General features: G+C 53.3%; 1 protein-coding gene across 1 annotated transcript in view; it reads left to right on the forward strand.

Moving 5' to 3' along the window:
- The first annotated feature begins 3,730 nt into the window (after positions 1–3,730).
- The window catches only part of RSPO4 (R-spondin 4), a 34,164-nt gene continuing 19,271 nt past the window's right edge, over positions 3,731–18,623 (forward strand). Inside the window, exon 1 of the mRNA XM_079130145.1 lies at positions 3,731–3,969. Coding sequence (XP_078986271.1) covers positions 3,798–3,969 — 172 coding nt within the window. The 5' untranslated portion in view covers positions 3,731–3,797. The remainder of the gene's footprint in view (positions 3,970–18,623) is intronic.

Genomic DNA, 18,623 nt, shown 5'->3' on the forward strand with positions numbered 1-18,623 from the left:
TCCCAGCTGCCCTTGCAGGTACATGTGGCCATGTGACTGAGCTCTGACCAATAGGATGTGGGTAGGCTGGTTCGGTTCCTTCCAGGAGCCATACCTCTTTCAACCACATAGAAAAATTACAGATGTGCTGAACTCTTTTTATACTGTTTTTTTTTTTTCCTAAATGTATATACCCCTGATAAAGTTTAATTTGCAAGTTAGGCACAGTAAGAGATTAACAATAACTATAATAACATATTGTAATAAAAGTTAGGTGAATGTGATCTCTCTGAAAATGTCTTACCATTTTTACTTAAACGAAGTACTTCACAGATTTTCTTTTGGCAGTATCACTACTCCTGCACTTTGGGGCCACTACAAAGAACAATAAGGGTTACCTGAACATAAGCACTGAGACATCACAACGGTTGGTCTGGTAACTCGGTCAGCTACGAAGTGATTAATGGGCAGGTAGTACATACAGGGTGGATACGCTGGGAAAAAGGGTGGTGTGCATCCAGGGCTGGATGGAGCAGGCAGTGGGAGATTTCATCACACTACTCAGAACAGTACATAGTTTAAAATCTATTGTTTGTTTCTGGAATTTTCTGTTTAATAGTTTCAGTCTGCTGTCAACTGCAGTTAACTGAGACTATGGAAAGTGGCAGCGAGGATAAAGTGGGGCTACTGTACTGAAGAGGGAACCTGAGTCCCAGCTATCCCAGAGGATTTACTTAATAGGAACTTGTGCTGCAAGCTGGGAGTGCTTCAGTGGCTGGACTGGACTTCACCTGCTGACAGTGTCCAGTGTTTCCTTAGCTGACACCCCCAGACATGCCATAAGCATCACAGGCCTCCATGTCCTCCCTGGGTACTGGCATAGGGGGATCTTTGGGGTGAAAGGGGAGAAGGGGGAGGCAGGGAGGAGACTGGGTCAGCTTCCCACTCTCCTTAGGTCTGATGTTCTGGGTCCGCTGTGGATGTCAGGCTGAGAAATCCAAAGAGCCCACTAATGCTACAGAGAATCCCAGACCCTCTGAGCATCTCGGGGTGGGGGACTTGAACTCCAGGCCTTAGAACTCTAGAAATCGGATTTTGGAAGGACTGGAAGAGGTCTCACAGAACACAAATCCATCTGTGCCACTGAATGAAAAGGGACGCTGATCCCGTAAACGCAGGAAGCACTTCAAGTCCCATAACAAATCAGGGACGAGTGTGTTCTCATTCATCCATTCATCTATTCTTTTATTCAGTACACCGATATTTATTAATTCCTCACGGATCAGGCACACAGGGATAAAACAGAAGGTTCCTGTCCTCATGGAACTCACCGGCAAGCACGTTACTGCCACAGCAGCCAGGAGCGCTTGGCGCAATCAAGACTGACGCAGAACAAGGTGGCGAGGGCAACGGTGCTATTTTCCTGGAGTGATGGGGGGTCTCCCTGAGGAAGCAGCCGGCCCAGGACGAGCCCTGCGGGCCTCTGGGGAAGGATTCCAGGCTGAGAGAACAGCAAACCTCCCGAGCACATGGAACAGGAGTTTGGGAAATAGGAGGCCCAGGCAGCTGGAGCAGAAGGGCTGGGGTCGGGGAGAAGGCGAGAGGGCTACATCCTGTGGAGCTGTGTGACTTCGAGTAGTCCTGGTCTCTGTGTGACTCACAGTGTACACGGCCCCTTTTGGGCCTGGCTCCTGTGGATGCTGCCCCCTCTGGGTTGGAAACGACTTGGGGACTGCAGGGACCCGAGTGGGGTTTAGTTTCCCACTTTCCTCAGGTTTGATGTTCTGGGTGCCCTCGTATCTCCAAGTGTCCGCAGCCCAGGTTCAGGCAGGGTCACTCCTGCGTCTGGAGAATTCGTCATCACGCACTCACTCCCTCGTCCTCTCCACAAACATTCTGAGTGCCTGCTCTGTGTCCAGCGAATGCTGGGCTCCAGGGAGGGACCCACATGTGACCTCGTCTCTGGCTGGAAATAGGTGAGTTTAGAGGGAGAGCAGACACAGCCCAGTTCCCAGTTCTGGTGTGATCAGAGCTGACAGAGGGGAGGGGGGACGACCAGAAGAGGTCTGGGGCTGGCCTGAGAATCAGGGAAGGAGGCGCACTCCGGGTCCCGGCCGGAGGGAGTCGGGGGAAGCGGGGATGGAACTTAGGCCGCCATTCCGTGGAGCAGACTCAAGGTGAGAGGCCGAAACACTGCAAGGAGCTGGAGATCTTCCCGGCGAAGGGGGAGCAGGGCAAGGCAGAAGGAGACTGGGGTCAGATGACCAAGCGTCTTGCAGGCCTTGTAGGGAGCACACCAGGTCACCTTGATGCCCACCCCAGCTCTGACCTGGACCCAGAGGGCTGCCTGACTGAGGCACCCCGCCTCCTGAGGCCTCCGTGGCTCCATCTGTGAAATGGAACAGTTTGAGCTGAATGGTCCCTGTTGTCCCGCAGTGTTCGTGGTGCCCCACAGAAAGGACGGCCCAGCCTGGGCTGATTCACACAGTTTCTCCATTCCTCAGGTGTCTCTCGTTGCATTGGGACAACTGGAAGAGACACCCTGCTTTTCTTTCAGATCAAGTCACACAGGTAGGAAGTTATGCAGTAAGACAGTGTCCAGGGTAGTTCCTCTGGGTCTCCAAGGCTCTCGCTCTTCTGATGAGACTGTGTGCCCTGACAGTGGCTAGGAGAGGCAGGAGCTAGACCCAGGCTGACTGCTGACCTGCTGTGTGGTCTTAGGCAAGTCACTTGGCTTCTCTGAGTTTCCCGTTCCTCTCCTGAAAAGTACTTAGTCAAGATAGAAACTCGCTGAGTCCTTTTGAAGATGACCTTCTGTATATAAAGTGTGTAGCAGGACACCAGGCACACAGGCCTGGGAAACCAGAGCTAACATGTTATTGTTGTAGGTCTTGGTGCGCAGAGCAACGGGGGAGGGGGGGAGCAGAAGGGTGCTATTGGGTTGGAGGAGCATTTTGGCTCTGAAAGGGTTAAAATGGAGCCAGTTGCCCCCAGTCCTGGTGATAAGGTTGGAGGAAACACAGTCCAGGTCTCCAGCCCTGTCACAAGCGAATTTATGAGGTGCTGGCTACTTTGAGTCAAAGAGTGGAGGTTCTCCCCAGGCTGCGGCAGGAAACGCTCGGGGTCAGTGGTCAGAAGGGGCTCAGGACCCTCTTGAAATAAAGAGAAAGAGCAGAGAGAAAAAGAGGCGGGCAGCAGGCGTCCCGCACACCGCCAGCCTGCAGGCGGAGAGGTGGAGATGGATGGGGACCAAGGTAGAGCCAGAGAAAAGGCAGAGCCAGGGGCCAAGACATGAGGCCCAGAGGGACACGCACACTGGCAGGAGTAAAGTCATAAAGGCAGGACTAGCCCGAGGCGGGAAAAGGAAGCAGAGTCGGGGGCTCAGGACAGGAAACCAGGAGCAGCGAAGGACTGGCCCTCGGGCTGGAGGCAGACGCAGAAGGAGAGGGTTTGGGGGAGAGAAGGAAAGCCACAGGCAGAGCTGGGGCAGAGAATGGCTGGGAGGGACTCTCGGCGTCCTGCATCTGTACCTGTGCGAGCGCGCGTGTCCCGGGGCTGTGCGCACGTGCGTAGGGCAGTGCGGGGGGTGGAGGGAGGGCGGGAACCAGGCGCTGTGATGGGTTGCGGGACAGACCAGGCTCAGGGACCCGCCAGGGCGACCCCCCTGCGCCCGGCCCCGCGGGTGATCGCGCCGCCCCCGCACGCCGGCTCCTCCCCGCCGGGGCAGTGCCCGCTGCGCCGACGCCCTCACTCGACCTGGCGGCGGCCCTGGGCGGACAGCGGGTCCCTGGCCGCGGGAGTGACTCCGCGCCCCGCGGATGCGCCCGGCGCGCCCTGAGCAGTCCCCGCGCCACCGCCGGGCCGTCTGGCCGCCCGGGAAGCCCCGCGCCCGCCTGGACCAGGCTGCCCAGATGCGGGCGCCACTCTGCCTGCTGCTGCTCGTCGCCCACGCGGTGGACATGCTCGCCCTGAACCGAAGGAAGAAGCAAGGTACGAGGCGCGGCGGGGCAGATCTGGGGATGTCCCCTGGGGCAGCTGCCTGTTGCCTGGTGTCTAGGCTAGTCACTTCTCCAGACAAACTTCAGTCCCAACTTATAGATAGGAAGGCTGAGGCGCCAGGGCACCCGGTAAGAGAGCCATTGAGCAAGCTGAACCTAGAAGTCTCTCCAAGGAGGAAAGAGACCAGCTTTCTCCCGCTGTCCCCTGCCCCTTCCCCCACAGTAGCAGCAGTGCCAGGAGGGTGGCTGTCTTCAGACCCAAGCCTCAAGAGCCAACCTGGGGATCGAGGGGCTAGCAGACAGTGCTTAAGAAGCCATCCTACACATTCGTGTTGAGTCAGGAGGTGACATCTAGGGTTTTGAGAGTCCAGATGTACCATTCCCAGCCTCGTCACCTCCCAGAAGGCAGTGATCGGGGTGGGCCTCCCTCTCCTGAGCTCTCAGCCAGGTTCACTTGCTCTGGGATTGACCTGGAAGAAGTTCAGTCCCTCCCAGAGCATCAGTCTTCCCATCCTTCCTCCTAGGGCCACTAGGAAGAAGATCCAAAGTTCAGATTCTAAACCTACAGGGGCTTCATGCACTGTCACCTCAGGGTCCTATCCCAAGTCTCTCACTACTGCAGTCTGGTCTTCAGGAGGCAGGTGTGAAACTGTCCCTGCAGGGGCAGAGCCAATTAGGAGAGGAGGGCCAAGGACAGCAGAGCAGCAAATGTCACGCCTGAGCCCCAGGCCTCCAGGGTGCCTGTCTGAGAATCAACTGCCAAATGCCAGCCACCGTGCCAAGGGTTTTCCATTCACTGTTTCCTGGAATCCCCGCTATATCCCCATGACATCGGCGTCATCTCATTTTATAAAGCAGAGGACCCAAGGCTCAGATAGGTTAGATGGCTGAGCTATCCAGCACAGGGGTGGAGTGCCGTTTTCTGACTTTCCAGCTCGGGCGTTGGGTCTGCACTGGGCAAGAGAGGGAGAACAGTGTACCCTGGGGTGGGGGGTGCTCTGTGCTTGTGTGGCCCGGTCACTCCTGGACTGGAGCAGGAAGGAGAGAGGGGCTGTGGGAGAGCCAGAGGGGTGGTACTGGTGTGCAGCAGTCTGTGGCCTGAGGAGCTCCGACTCTAGCTGGGGCTACACGGAGAAGGGACAGGAAGGAGTGAAGAGGTGGTGGCCTCAGGGAGCTGGGAGAATTTGCGATCTTCTGTGGCACCCCTCTGTGAACGGCCTTTGTCAGTGATTCAGAGGCAGGACTCTACCTGACTACCTGGGTGCAAACCCCCACATCCACAGCCACAGGCCCATGGGGAGGTCACCTTGCTGTTCCGAACCTCAGTTTACCCACCTGAAGATCCTGTAGGAGGTCTCTAAGAGCCTTCTCAGTTCTAAAAAATATTTGTGAAAAAATGAAAGCTTCCCCTCCCGGACTCATCTTTAAAATGGGAATAAAAATCATTTTAAGGTTGAGTGAGGTGGCGCACGCCTGTAATCCCAGCAGCTCGGGAGGCTGAGGCAGGAGGATCGGGGGTTCAAAACCAGCCTCAGCAACTTAGTGAGGCTCCAAGCAACTTAGCAAAACCCTGCCTCAAAATAAAATATGAAAAAGGGCTGGGGATGTGGCTCAGTGGATAAGTACCCCTGAATTCAATCCCCAGTACCAATAATAATAATAATAAATTTTAAGTTTCCAACTCATCAGGAAGGTGGTGGGTGAGACTAAATGAGTTAGTGTATACAGTCATTCATTCACTTCTCCATTCAGCAAGTGTGACAGAGCAGCCTCTGTGCCAGGCCCTGTACTAGCAATCATGGGGACGCCAAGGTGAACATACCTGGGTGCTCTGGAAGGCTGCCAGGATGGAGGGGCGACCCTGCCCTCCCCTTCCTCAGTCTCCCGTGAGAGCTGCAGTCTGTGGCCTCAGTCTTTGACCTCATTCGAGAGGTCAGGAGGAAGGACTTGCAGGGCCCGGCAGCCACCCCATCTGAGCCTTCGCCCTCCGGGCCTGGCTCCCGCAGACCCGAGCTTCCTTAGGCTCCAGCGTCACTGTTATTTGATGAAACCCAATTTTTCTGTTTCTAAGACAAAAAAGAATGAAAGAAAAGGCTTGAGAAAGATTCTTGGATCTCAAGTGTCTCTTACAAAACATTTTGATTAATTAAGTATAAATGAATAAGAACCAGATGGGAACTTTTCTCTTGAAACGTGCTGGGGTGTCCTGGCAGTGGGACAGTCAGGCAAAGTGAGGGGGCTCTGGTGTGTGTCCCCTACCCAGAGATCTGGCGCCTAATTTAGGTGATGAGGAGAAGCCCGACTGTGACTAAGTTTCCCCACTGTCCCAGGCCTGCAGGGAGAGATCCCCACATTTACATGCAACTGTTAGATCCTTCTAGACTGGAAGCAGCCAGGGGCAGAAGGAGGATCCCTGGAATTCAGGTAGACCTGGATTCATATCCTGAGCCCTCTCCTGCCCCAGCTGCGTGAGAGGCCACATGCCTCTCAATCTATGAAATGGGAGCCACTGTACTTGCCTCTCTGGGCAATTGGGAAGATTTAGCACAGTCCCACAAGGAAGGTTCCAGAAGGAACAGGACAGGGGCTCTGTAAGGATTCGACCACTTCCCATCTGAGGGCAGAGTGGGATGCACCTGGGTGGGGCAGAGGGGCGTCTCACACGGGTTGTGTCACCAGTGCCTCTGGCTTGTTTTGCGACCCCCACACGAACCGTGACCCTCTCTGAGCCTCTTTTTCATGTACTGCGGGATCACTGGCTCTGGACGCCCGTTAGGTGGAGCACGTGGGCCATTTCTGTGTACCGTGCAGGGCTCGGTGTGCGGGGGCAGACAGGCCCACTGTCAGCTGCACACAGAGCAGGGGCCGACACCTAGGACAAGCAGGTGTCTAAAGGCCAGGGAGGGGACCGGTGAAGACCTGGCCGTCTTGTCTTTAGGCTAGGCCACGACTGGGCACAGAATGAGATGTGTCCCCCGGATGCAGGCATCCAGGCACAGCCAGGTCCGGATGCACATCAGGGGCGTGCAGAAAGGAAACGCAGATTGCTGCAGGGCAGAGTGGAGGGGTCTCCTGGCAGCAAGGGCTGCACAAGCCATTCTGCCCTTCGCGGGCAGGGTTTCTTTATAAAATAGTGTCCAGCTGAGAACTGGAAAGTGCAGTACTCCACACAGGGTCCACTCACCCTCTCCCTCTGAAGCCAAGCAAAGCGGGTGCTGCTTCTGCCTTCTGCTGCTGTGCCCTGGGGGCCTCCCTCCCTCTGCCAGGGACAGAAGCTATGGATGGCTCCCATGCTCAGCCACTGCAGATCCTGAGACCACCGAGAGGAGGGCTGGCCGGTGTCCCGAGCACTGCCTGGGGTGTGAGTCCTCGCTCTGTCACGGCCTTGTGCCACACCCACTTCCCAGGCAAGATAAGTGAGGCTCAGAGAGGGACACGGGCCCGCCCGAGAGCTCACAGCTGGGCCACCAATCCAGGGTTTGGGAGGCTCCATGACTTGTGCCTAGAAATAGAAATGAATCCTGTCCCCGACTGGCAGTCACAGACTGGCTGCAAGGTGGACATATCTAAGAGTGGCAGGGTCATGACTTTGTCAGGTAGAGGTGGCAGCAGGTTATGGGGACTCCAGCAGGACAAGGGGAGAGTCTGGAGGTAGTGGAGGTCCCGTTGCAGACGGGGACAGAGTCCAGTCTTGAGGGCCTTGAGTGGAGTTATCTGCCACTTTGATCATGAAGAAATATTGATTGGGCCTCCTCCTTCCCTGAGCTAGGCATTGAAAAGGACAGAAGAAATGGCCACCCCAGTGTCACTGAGAATGTCACCATAGGACCCAGCTGCTCCTCTGCATAGCCCAGAGAAGCAGGCTGGCCACAGTCCCAGTCTCAGCTGGGGAATCTGAGACTCAAAGAGGGGATACAGCTTGGCTAAAGTGTCGCATGCAAGAAGTTTATTCGTCCATCTTCCATCTGGTGAAAAAACTAAAGTTCACATTAATTCAATTCAGTTTGCAACTCGTCAGCAGATGAGGGAAATAAATTTAGTAAGTAACAACTAGTATTTTTGAACGAAATGGAATGGAATGGACTAGAATAGAATAGAGGAGGTCAGCACACGCGATTTTTTTAATTTTGGGGTGGGGAGTAAAGGACCAGGGCATAACTATTCGGGGCTTCGTGGATCTCTTAGGATATGACGGGCATCCCACTGTTCTCAGCTCCTGGGTTGCAAAACCAGCCAGATTTGGCCTGTCGGCTTTGGTCCATGGATCTCCATTCTCAAAAATGTCAGAGTGCGTTGCAGGCGTTAACACTGATTATTATTTTGAGAAATGTGCTTCAGCTCACGTATGTATTTGTGTGAATGAGCGGGTGAGACTGCAGATGCGTGCAAGCGGCTGCTGTGCACACACGCGGATGCACATGAGTGTGTGAATGCGTGCCGGGGGTGTGTGCACTATGTGTGCTCCCGGCGCTGCGTGTGAACTAATGCAAAAATCCACTTCTACCATTGTCGATCGATCAACACACAACCAGCTGAGCGGTTGTCTGCACCCACCGCTGCCAGGTGACCCCGTGCAGGTCCTCATGCATGCAAGATGCAGGTCCTTGGGAAGGCGGGAGGAACTGTGGCCTCCAGATGAGGAGACTGAGGCCCAGCAGGTTCCACGGAGAGAGCAGGAAGCTGGGGGTTGAGCCCGAGGCGTCTGCCCCAGGGATGTGCTGCAGGTCCTTAGTTTGGTGGCTTGTTCCTAGTCACCCTGAATCTGGTGGCCACGTCCTTCCCACATATGTGGATTTTAGCCCCTGGAAGGTGGAGGGATCATCAGGACCCTCAGTGTCCTCCCGCATCAGACACCCTGGGGTAGCCTGTGTGCGTCCAGCATGACATGTTCCCTTCACCTGGCTCCTCGCCCAGTCCTACCTGGTGACTGCACTTGCCCTTCTCCTACCTGAGAAGATGGAGGCTGCTGTGGACTTCTCCAGAAAAGCCACCAAATGCTTCCACAAACCCGCCCCTGCTTGGTACAACCCTTCACAGTTTGCAGACTTTCACGTCCAGTAGGATCACAGGATCGTAGAGTATCAGGGCTGAAAAGGCCCATTGAGACCCTTCAGACCAGTACGTGTCCCATTGGAGACTCCAGTGCAGGAAGAAGCACCTGTCCTGGGTCACCTGCAGTGTGATTGTAGGTGCGGCCCCACAAGGCGAGGACACTGAGTGGAAGGGCGTAGGAAGAGAGCCCTCCAGAGCCCACAGGGAAATGGACCCCGAAGAACATGTCTCCCCCGTGTGACTCAGGGGTGCTCAGTCTGCCTTGCCTCCCCCACCCCAGGATGGGGCAAAAGTCAGACCAAAGAAGCAAAGAGGGCTTTCAACAGATCACGACCCTGCAGAGATGGCCGAGGAGCCAGAGGCTGGCCCGGGTCATGGCCTCCTAAGGGCCTCTCCAGTTACGGGGTCTGTGGCATAGCCGTTGGTCCCCAGGAGGGACTGTGCTGAGCCATCATGGCCTCGAGGTGGCCCTTCCTCAAATCCTTGAACTGTGGACACTGCCTGGACACAGAATGGCCCCGGGCTTCGGGGACAGACAGTCAGGAGCCCGTTCCTCACCTGCTCTCCATGCACATGTGTGTTCTTAAAAACATGTTGTTCTAAAAAATAAAAAAGCAGCTGCCCCTTAGTACCCTGGAGGGATTTCTCAATTTTTCTGCCTACAGAAATAGCAATTTCATGTGCTTCGACTCACACTCCTCTCTCTTAGTGCTGTTTCTTCCTCTGAAAATGTGGATGATGACGGTCCCCTCGTGGGACTGCTGAGAAGATGAACTTAGGACAGGAGACCTTCTGGAAGCCAAAGCCAGAGAATGCTCCGTCCCTTACATAAAACAACGCAGCGATTGCCCGCAACCTGCATGTGTTCTCCGCACCCTGAAATCTTCTCCAGATACAACCATAGAAACGGAAAGTCGCACCCCATTTGTGTCCAATGACTCAAAATGCAGTCTGTAAAAAAAAGAGAAAGAATGAATGAAAGAAAGAAAGAAGAAAGAAAGAAAGAAAGAAGAAAGAAAGAAAGAAAGAAAGAAGAAAGAAAGAAGAAAGAAAGAAAGAAAGAAAGAAAGAAGAAAAAAAGAAAGAAAGAAGAAAGAAAGAAAGAAAGAAAGAAAGAAAGAAAGAAAGAAAGAAAGAAAGAAAGAAAGAAAGAAAAGAAAAGAGAAGGGAAAAAAACCAGTCAATAGGAGGAAAAAAAAAATCTTCTCTAGAATCCTGCAATGTAAATGCCACAAAATAGCTGTTACACTGTATCGTGTTCAGGGAATAATATAAGAAAAATGTCTGTTCCTGCTCACTGCAGACACCATTTTATTTTTTAAAAATATCTGCTATTTGAGGTTGGTCGAAACCCTGGATGCAGAAACCAACTGAACTTAACTTTCTTCGGCATCAAAGGTGTAAAAAAGGCTGTTTTGATTTGGTTTTATGGTTGAGCTTTTATTCTCTGCCAGATCTTACCAGCACTATTTTTATTCTATTTAGTAACATCAGACACTATTCTAAGCCCATTCTGTGTATTCATTTAAGTTGACTAAATTCTCTTAATAAACCTGTGAGGCAGGTACATTATTATGCCTATTTCACAGATGAGAAAACTGGGGCAAAGAGTGGGTACGTAACCTGCCCAAGGTCAATTCTGCCTGGTCCCAGAGCCTAAGCCCTGACCACTGAGCTTAACTGCCTTGTGACCTTCTTGGACCCTCATTGCCACCCAGTGAGGGACCATTATTATTCACATTTTATAGAAAAGGAAACAGAAATAAGAGAGAGGGTTCTTCATTCAAGTATATGAGATTGTCATTTTTGTAGGTCAAAGACAGTCAAATGTTAGCAATTTCATATTTCAAATGCTTGACAGAATGAGTTTGGCAAAGCCAGAGCTTAAGTCCATCATTGATTCCAAAGCTTCCTGGGTCTGTAACCACCACGTCTGGGCTTCTCCCAGTTCATCCACGTTATATCCCCCTGAGGTGGCTCGATCCTATTATTCTCCCCATTATTCTCCAGACGAGCCCTCCACCCTCAGAGGCGGGAATCGGCTTGCTGAGGACAGAGCCCGAGTTGGGAGAGGTTGGGATGGGCTCTGGCCCCTCCTGAGGATGGCCCGGGCCTCCGTGGGCTGGAACCTCCTTCTGCCTGTACAAGGCCACACCATCCAGGACACACACGTACTGCCCTGCTCCCTGTGGGGCTTCCTCCAGACCCCACAGGGAAAGGGCTGCTTCCGGCCTTGATGGGGGAGGCTAGCTCTTCCCGGCCCTGCTGGACCACTGCAGCTGCCTGGAATGGGTTCTCGTCGTGAGGACCCATTGATTCCAGGACCGCTGCTCTGTGGCCCCAGGCTGGGTGCCCTGTAGCCGCTGGGGGAATCTGCTTCAAAAGAAAGGCACCCCCAAGCCGGGGGACCCAGACCACATGGGGAAACCGCTTCCTTTCACCAGAGGCCTCCACTTCTGGAGCCTGACGGCGGAACCACATCCGCCAGGGTGGAGACGCGAAGAGAAATGTCACAGTGCTCTTCAGAGCCAGCTCTGGTGTAGGGAGTGGACATGGCTGCCCCAAACAAGTCCAGATGAGCACTGGGGGGTCGGTGACCTCTGGCACTCGCTAGCTGAGTGACCCTGGACGGGTCATCTCCCATCTGGGCCTCTGTTAGCTGATTTGCAAAGTGGGACGTGAACCAACGTGTTCCAGCACACAGGAGGCAAAGTCCTGGGCCATGACTGTCAGGAGTGTCTGGTGCCAGGCAGGGAGTCTGGGGTTTGGGCTTTGTCAGGCCTGGGCTCAGCTCCCAGCCCCGCTACTGCTCAGGCTTGGGTGAAAATGTTTCCCTCCTGAAAGTCAGTGTTGTCCATCAGGATATGGGGCCAAGAACAGCATCTGCTTGCCATGGTCATCGTGAAGATGAACACTCTGCATGTGACCCGTCTGGAAGACAGTAGGTACTTCATTAATGGTGCTAATGGTCTTGCATCCTAGGACGTTGACTTTTCTCGCATGCAGAATGTTCAAGCCTGATGTCACACACCGTCCCAGCTCTGTTTGAAGGTCCTCAACAGATCCGACTCGTCCAAATGTCAGTCAAAGGAACCTAGATTCCAAGACAAAGTGGTCCTAAGTGCCGTGCAACTGTCAGAGTGACCCACCCTCTCTGAGCTTTTCTTTTCATTCCTCTGTGAAAATGGATCTTAAAGGATGGCAGTGAGGATAGATGATACAACGTGTGTGTGTGTGTATGTGTGTGTGTGTGTGTGTGTGTGTGTGTTTGCTGACACATTACAAAACGCATAATTGATGTGATGGCTGTTTGCGGGTGAGCCTGTGGTGGGGCCTGACGTCCTGCCCTCTGCGCACGACACACTGGAAAGACCAAGTCAGATGGACTTACTTGGGACACGCCTGTCCTTCTTCCTCCTCTATCAACCCCCACTCACCCCCAGGCATCTGAGCCAATCAGGCCCCTCCCACAAACCTTTGAGCCAATCAGGCCCCTCCCACAGCCCTTTGAGCCAATCAGGCCCCACCAGCCACCAGGCATTTGAGCCAGTCAGGCTCCACCAACCACCAGGCATTTGAGCCAATCAGGCTCCTCATGCACAGCACTTTATTAGCATCAGTTTGGCAAGACCCTGCTCTTGCTTTGGGTTTTCATTGTTTTTCTGTATTTTTCTAATTGATACAAGTAGCTGGGTTTTCTTATTTTACTCTTAAGATTTTACTTCGTTTATTTACAAAATTTTTATTTTATTTAAACCTGCTGAAGTTATTTTTTAAATTATTTTTAAAACTAAAAGCTTCTATTAATTTTAAATATAATTTATTTAAATGTATTTTACAGAATTCCTTTTATTTTACACTTTGATTTTAGGTTTTTATTGTTTAATCTTTATTTGATAATTTAATTTTGCTTTGAAATGCTATTTTATTGGAGAGGTCTTTTAATTATCCTTATTTCATTTTTAATTCCTCTTCTTTTAAAATATTGTTTCTTTTTAAACTGAACTTTAATGTTACCCTTTTGCGGGGGACTACTGGGGATTGAACCCAGTAGTGCTTTACCACCGAGCTACATTCCCAGGACTTGCTAAGTGGCTGAGTCGGGCCTTGAACTCGGGATCCTCCTACCTCAGCCTCCTGAGTCACTGGGATTATAGACGTGCACCACTGCACCCAGCTAACTGCCTATTTTTAAATTGAGTCTCCTGAATGTTCCCTGACTTTTTAGGGCTTCCTTATGTTGGGATAGGTGGGCTCTCAGGGAGGCAGGCAGACACCCTTCCATGATTGTCTCTAGGTAGATGAACAAACTCTCTAGCACATACTGTACCAGATCAGGTAGGAACAAGGACATAGTCAACTTAAATGTCATCAGATTCAAACACCTGCACAGTGTGCTCACGACTGATTTATGGCTACACAGCGTAACCTGGAAGAAACATTCTGATCCCCGAGTATCAAATGACTGACGTGGGATTTGATTTTCACAAAAGTTCACCTGGGAACCTGCACTTTTTTCCCCAGGAAAATCCTACATACAGTCAGAGAGCTCAACCCTGGGCGTCGCTGTCTTCTCTTCTCTGAGAGGCCGAGGTGGTGGGGGGCTCAGCACCCTGCCTTTGCTTTGATAGCCTTTGAGAATCTGCTTGTGCCTTGTTTTCAACGCATCCTGAAATTCGCGTAAGTCAAGAACCCGCCAGGGCTGGGTTGAGGTCACTGTCCCCACAGAGGGTCCTCATCCGACCCGTCTGGTGACGGTAGCATTTACATGTCCAACCCCGTTATTGTGACATTGAGAAGATCTTCCTTCAGTCTGATGCACGCCCGGACTGCGTGTGTCCCTTGGAGAGGAGAAATCCCTACCCATGTCGCTGTCCCTGTGGTTAAAGCCATCGGTTGTGTGGTGGGGAGAAGGGAATGGTCCTCCTCATCGTCCGGGGGTTTAGATCATAGAAACTAAACCTCATAAGAAGGCCTTAGAAGAACTCGCCCCGACGTGAGCCCCCAGGCCCATGGTCGGCCAGGACTTCCCTTCTTGGTATGTCCCTCAAGTCTTCTGGGGGCACCTCTCGACTCTCAAATGCAGGTGACGGTTCCTGTCACTCTTCTCCCCAGCTGTTGGCACATGGCTGCTGACCTTCTCTGTACAGGGGACCCTGTCCTTGCGGGGGCTCCGACTGGGAGGGAGGGGGCAGGCCCTACAGCAGTGAGTCCTCGTGGCAAAGGCCAAGACTGGAGGCTGCCTGCCTCCAGAAACAGGTGACCTTGGCTTGAACAGCCGCCCTCAGGGCCAGGACACCCCTGCCGGTGGCTTTACACTTCCTGCGGAGGCGGGTGCACTCTGGCTGAATCCCTTTGGTTGGTGGATCCTGGCACTAGCCTGCACCCACAAGCTCTCCTCTCCCACCCCCTGCCCCCCAAAAAGAAAGAAACCCTGAAGACACGCACTGAGGACATTTTCCTGCAAAGCAGACTTTATGGAAAGTCTGGGGACTGCTATTAAGGACATCCCCAAGCGAAAACAGTTCCAGATTAAGGTTGGCAGTGAGTTGGCCCCGGCAGCCTCCCCTCTCCTGGCCTTGGTGGATATAACCTTCTTACATCTCTCCTTGCAGACAATTTGGGGTCCACTGCTGGTGAGATGGGCAGGCATAGTTTTAAAAGGCAGTTCCCAGCTTTGGAAAGTCTACCGGGCGGGAGTCAGCGGAGAGACTGACCGGCTCGCAAGCAGGCTCGCCCGTGGTAGGAGGCAGGGCTCTGGTTTGCCTCCCAAGCGGCTCTGTGCTGTGCATGCTGGAGCCACTCCCTTCACCTCTCTGAGCATCAGTTTTTTCATTCATGAAAATGGGGTAAGTGGAAACCCCAACTTGTAGGACTGTGGGGGCCTGGCCTGGACAAAGGTCACTGTGAGTCACCACCTGTTCTCAACTTCGAAGGTGACTTAGGGAGTGTCACCCCAGGTTGGGGCAGCAGGTGTGCACACTGCTTAAAAGCCACCACCAGAGGGAACCCAGAACCAGTACCCGGTCACAGCAGCATGAGAGGGTCAGGAGGCCACGCGAGGTCAGGGGTCAGGGAGCATGACGGGAAGGATGAGAGGGAGAAGCGGGGGTGATTCAGGACAGGCGTGGGGGAGGCTGCAGGGTGGACAGGCGTGGAGTCAGGGCCCGTTAGTGCTAAGGACAGGTAACCTCTGCCTGGTGCCGCTCCGAGCCACCCTGTGCACTGGGCCATCTTGAAATAGGCCACGGGTGAAGCTTGCCCGTCCCACTTCCTGGGTCCCAGCTTCTCTCACCTGGACAACCACGGCGCCTGCACCCCACTGTCCATTCCCCTCAGCACCAGAGGGAGCTTCAAGATGGCGGGCCCGCCTGGGCCGGTGCCCCTCATGGCCTCCCAGCCCCGTCCAGGCCTCCCCGAGCCCACCTGTCCGGCCGAGCTCTCTCCAGCCGTGGGAGCTTTGTCTCTGGCGCCTCCACCATGAGCATCTCTCGGAGAGGTGCTTCTGGGGGCCCGGGCCCTCCCGGCACTTCCTCTGCTTGGATCGGTTCCTTGTCACTGTCTGCCGTGACCCTGTCCTGCTAGGGTGGAACTCCCTGAGGGTCAGGGCTGTCGTGTTGGCTGGTGTCTCCCATGCCTGGAGCAGGGCCCAACACTCAGGAGCATCCCTGGGTGTCCCAGGGACGGACTCCAGCACCCCCATGGCTACCACGACCCCCGATGCCCAGGTCCCTTGCATAAAGTGGCGTAGGATCTGCAAAACCTGTGCACGTCCTCCCTCTACGGAAAGTCACCTCCAGGATACTGATGCGAATGCTGTGTAGATAGTTGTTCCACTGTTATTTGGGGAAAGGGGATAATGAAGAAGAATCTGTACATATTCAGTCCCAACTTCTTGTCTTATTTTGGTTTTGGTTTTGGTTGTGATTTGTGGTACCGGGGGTTGAACCCAGGGGCATCCTGCCGCCAAACCGCATCTCAAGCTTTTTTTTTTTTTTTTTTCATTTTTTATTTTGACTTAGCCTCACTAAGTCACTGAAGCTGGCCTCAAATTTGTGATCCTCCTGCCTCAGCCTCCCGAGTCACTGGGATCACAAGTGTGTGCCACCGCACCCAGCTAGACTTCTTTTTCTCCTCAAGTATTTTCGATGTGGGACCGTGGGTAGGAGGGCTGGCTGTCATGAACCCTCAATAAGTATGTGTGGAAAGAATAGTCTTCTAGGCTGGGTGATTGGCTCAGGGTGATATGAGCAAGCTGAGGGTAGGTGACTGTCCCAGGTGTCAAGGACGGGGCTGGGATTCAAGGGCAGGTTTATCTGGTCCCAGACCTCAGATTCCCACTTCTCCCTTCTGGGTTTCCCTGCTGAGCAGGACCAATTGGGAGCCTCTCTCTGAGGGAAAGAGTGGCAGGAGGAGACGCCCCAGCCATCCTCAGCCCCAGAGCAGGGAGCCCCAACGGGAAGAGCAGCCCTGGTCTCCCCAGTCAGAGGCCAGAGGCCATGCTGTGTACAGTCCCAGATGGGGAGGAACAGCTGACTGAGAGAAAGAGCCAAATACAACCAGTGAGTCCCTGCCCTCACTGTGTGGCTCTGAACAAGTTCCTACCCTCTCTGAGCTTCCTGGCACCATCTATAAAAGGCTACCACCACCCTCTGTGTTCAGTGAAGAGACACTGCCCAAACTCCCTTGCCAACAGGAGTCCTGGAGGCTATTAGCTTTTTGGATTTTGCCTATCTTGAAGGCCATGTATATTTCATTCTTGTTTAATCTTCAATTTGGAAAATTAGTGATGTGGAGCAGCTTCTCATGTGGTTACTGGCTGATCTGTCTTTCTTCTTTGAATTATTTGTAATATCTTGGCCCATTTCCACCCTCTTTTTCTTATTGATTTATAGGAGCTCTTTATATATTAAAGACAGTGACCCTTGGCCTACTTTGTGGGTAACTGGCTTAATGATCAGGAATTTATAAACATGGCATGTCCTTTTTTTCCTCTCCAATTCTGTTTTATTTCCAAAGCCCAATCTTTAATAACTTTGGCTGGACCTCAGAGCTTTTTCGGTAACTTTGAGGCATTAAATAGCCCAACTCAGTGCTAAAATTTTAAAACACAGGTCTGATTCAAAGCTCTCTCTCTTTCCCCAGCTCTAACGTGGCTCTTGATGCCCCTGACCTGCTTGTGGGGTGCTAGGCCTTGCTCTCACTCCCTCTAGGATTCATTCTCCCCTAGGCTGGTCAGCTTTCTGCCACTATAATGAAATACCCGAGGTCATTAACTTAAAAGAGAAAAGTAATTTAGCTCAAAATTCTGTAAGTGCCAGTCCCTACTGGGTGGCCCGTTGCTGTGGGTGCTGGGTGGCAATGGTGAGAAGTTTGTGGCAGAGGAACAAGTGTGACTGGGAAGCCAAAGAGGAAGGAAGAGAAGACAGCGTCCTGCGTCCCCCTTGAAGGGACCCACAACCTTCAGGGCCCTGCCTCCTGGGGTTCTACCACCTCCCAGGAGGGACACAAGCCTTTGACACACAGGCCTCTGGGGGACACTCATCCTAGCCATGGCGTCCCCGTGGGGTGGGGAGCAGAAGCAGGGCTGGGGACAGAGACAGCTGCCACGTACTTCCAGGGCCTCCTGTGGCCTCCACAACCCGGGCCCTGTCACCAGAGAACAATAGTGGGGGCCAGGACCTTGTGTTCCTGTGCCCGTCTGTGTCCTCTGTGTGTGGCGGGTGCCCTGGTCGGGGCACCCAGGCCTCATGCCCACGTGGCTGGGAATCTGCAGCTGGGAGCAACCTCAACTGCCTCCTTCAATGTCCCTTGACTGGGACAGGAAATTGGCCAAAAGGAGGAGGTGCCATGGCCTAGGACTGGTCTTGCCCCTTCCTCATCTCTTGCTAAGTCCCCCCTCAACCTGCAGGCACAGGGCGGGTCCCTGTGTCATCCGATCAAAGTGCCCATTTCATCACCTCCAGGTACCCTTCAAGTGACCAGCCCGCCTGGAGGAGGCCTGCCCCAGCGAGGCCAGACAACCTGCCATGGGCGGGGAGGCCGGAGGGCAGGAGGCAGCAAAGGTGCCCCCTGCCCACAAGTCCAGGAGCAGGTATCCGGCCCCAGTTTTGGATTCATGAGGCAGCTTCCTTTAGCACATAGATTGGGGGAAAGGGAGGACGCGGGCTTTGTGTCTATCCTGAGACGCAAGTTCTGGATCAGCGAGGTCACTACCATCCCTTCATTCATTCAACAGACACTGGCAGGGCCCCGCACAAGGTGCTGGAGGGTCGTCAGTGAGCAAGACAAAGTCCTGGGGAGGTTTTATCTTTCCGGTCTAGTGTTACTTCATGTATCTTTCCACCCTTACGTTCCTGGAGTCTAGAAAAGAGCCTGGCATGTAGTAGGTGTTCAAGAAATATTTGCTGGATGGATGGTGGGTAAGTTTAGAAACACTGAGTTTACCCAGGCGCTGTGGCCCACACCTGTAATCCCAGCAGCTCCAGAGGCTGAGGCAGGATGCTGAAAAGTTTGAGGCCCTAAGCAACTTAGTGAGACCCTGTTCTCAAAATAAAAAGTATAAAGGGCTGGGATGGGGCTCAGTGGTTCGGC

This window comes from Sciurus vulgaris (assembly GCF_902686455.1).
Source record: "Sciurus vulgaris genome assembly, chromosome: 2".
Lineage (NCBI taxonomy): Eukaryota > Metazoa > Chordata > Mammalia > Rodentia > Sciuridae > Sciurus > Sciurus vulgaris.